At 42.5% G+C, this 2,421-nt stretch overlaps 1 protein-coding gene across 2 annotated transcripts in view; it reads right to left on the reverse strand.

Annotated features, from left to right (window-relative positions):
* Nucleotides 1-2,394, reverse strand: part of PDCD11 (programmed cell death 11) — a 44,506-nt gene extending 42,112 nt beyond the window's left edge. For both annotated transcript variants that reach the window (XM_072805467.1, XM_072805466.1), the window contains exons 1-2: nt 2,243-2,394; nt 368-480 (exon numbers count right to left, since the gene is read on the reverse strand). In XM_072805467.1, coding sequence (XP_072661568.1) covers nt 368-460 — 93 coding nt within the window. In that variant the 5' untranslated portion in view covers nt 461-480; nt 2,243-2,394. The remainder of the gene's footprint in view (nt 1-367; nt 481-2,242) is intronic.
* Nucleotides 2,395-2,421: the final 27 nt, after the last annotated feature.

Below are 2,421 nucleotides of genomic sequence, written 5' to 3' on the forward strand. Positions count from 1 at the left end.
ATGACCCTACATATTATATTATCCTATGATCCCACAAGGGTAGCCAACAACTATCACCATACAATTCTATTATAATACCACTGAGTGTAGTCCCCATGTTGTACCATTCATGACTTACTCTACAACTTTTCTCTCCATCTTTAACCAACATGGCACAAAGTTCTTAAGAATAACAGCACTGCAAGCTCAAGTACTAAATGCCTTGCTTCAAAAAATATAGCCTCATGATGGTACAGACTCTCTAACAAGTTCAACTTACAAAAGTAGACTTCAAAAAGAAACAAATACGGAAAGTACCATTCTCAAGGTTCATTCTTCACAAGGATACTAGAAAGTGTAAAATGGGTCTTACAAGCACATCACTTACATCAAATAAGTTGTCTTGTTCAACTGACTGCTGGAAAGCTTTCTCTAATTTGTGGGTCTTTCTTGTACCCCCTCGGGGGAAGCTTTCTTCCATGGCTGCCGTATTTGAGTCACCTAAAAACAATGTAAAGAGTATCAATGAGCTATATAGCCTTGGTGTGAAATTTCCTAAAGGTTGTGATCAGCGGGCAAGAGATAAAACCTTCTAGCGCCAATGTGCTAGGTAACATTCAGGACTAAGAAATCAGGTTTGATGCTAGACCTCAAATAACCCAAATTTCATCTTTCCAAAGATCCCTGCTTCAAAACCACAAATCCATACATTTTCCTCCAGGAAAAGAAATTATAGATCCAACATAGTAAATATCACATTATAGACACAGTTAAGTCAGAGATACACAAGTTAATATATAACTCCCTAGCTTCAAAGAATATGCACAATTTTGGGGGGCCTGGGTGTTTCAGTCAAGTAAACATCTGAATCCTGATCTCAGGGTCGTAAGCTCAAGCCCCACATTGGGCTCCTCACCAGACATGGAGCCTTCTTTAAAAAAAAAAAAATTAAAAGAACATGCACAATTTTAAGAAAATAAAACAATTATGAAAATAATTTAAAATACCAATCGGCGCACCAGGCTAGCTAGGTCAGAAGAGCATGCAGCCCTTGATCTCAGGGTCATAAGTTCAAGCCCCACGTTGGGTGTAGAAATTACTAAAAATAAATAAATAGATAAAACACAAATCAAATTATAGACAAAGAAATATGAAGTGATGTGGCTTCAGTAAAGAAGGCAAACTTCTTAAAGACATCTTTAAGCTGTTAAAAGATGGAAAAGAGGGACGCCTGGGTGGCTCAGTGGTTGAGCATCTGCTTTTGGTTCAGGGCGTGATCCCAGGATCCTGGGATCAAGTCCCTCATCAGGCTCCCTGCAGGGAGCTGCTTCTCCCTCAGCCTATGCCTCTGCGCCTCTCTCTGTGTGTCTCTCATGAATAAATAAGTAAAATCTTAAAAAAAAAAAAAAAAAAAGGAAACGATTTTGACAGGTGGAAAAGGAAAAAGAGAAGGAATGTGAGAAATGTGAGACTAGGCATAGAAACAGTTAAAGCCAAATACTTCCATAATCACCAGTAATTTCTCAAAAAACTGCACAAGAAGTTGCTGTTTCCTTTCTTTGATGAACTGTTTAGACCACAGGGGGAATAAAGCATAATAATCAATTTAATAATCTTAAATCGGAGAAGACAGGTGGGCTTTTTTGTGAAAGATTTCAAACTACATTATGAGTAGTTTGATGTTTACTTTGACAAGTCAGAACCCTAAGTAGGGGAAGAAACAGAACAGCAACCAAGAAAAATATACTGCAGGCTACAGACAGGAAGAGAAACAGGGCTGAAGGAAAGTGAACAGAGTAGAAGTCAACTGCAGGGCAGCAAAGAGAAACCATACGAAAGAGGACAGGTCTAAACGATGGTTTTGAGAGACACTTGGAATAAGGATCTAGAAAGGCTTTCGACTACAGTGGAGGTGAAGACCCAGTGGAAGCCTTGGATTTGGCATCAGGAAGAGGTGGGTGCACGCTTCGGAGAAACAGGAAAGGGCAGAGAAGTCTAGTTTGCAGGGAATTTGACCCTAAATGTCAGTTCAGACAAGGAGAAACTGAAGTTCCAAAAAGGCGATCCAGAGACAGAGAAGAGACATAAGGAACTTCCCAAGGATAGAGCCTGATACTACAGAGGTCCGCATCTGAGCCGGTCCGAGATGGCTGAGCCACTCACGCAGCAGCGGAGGTGCGTGGCAGGGACCCAGAGGACCTAGCCCTGGAACAGACCTGGAAGCCACGAGCTCTCCTTCCTTCTCGCCCCTTTTCTCACTCACCAGCCCCGTGACACCAGCACCTCTACTTCAGAGCCCGTATAGCATTAGAGTCACACACGAGGAGAGCACATCCGCGGGACAACCCCTCTATTCCGGAAGCGTGGGCGGGCCCATCACCCGACTTCCGCTACCACGCTGAGTCCTACTGGTCGTGGGGAGGAAGTTTAGAGACAGGAAGC

Source organism: Canis lupus, chromosome 29, assembly GCF_048164855.1.
Source record: "Canis lupus baileyi chromosome 29, mCanLup2.hap1, whole genome shotgun sequence".
Lineage (NCBI taxonomy): Eukaryota > Metazoa > Chordata > Mammalia > Carnivora > Canidae > Canis > Canis lupus.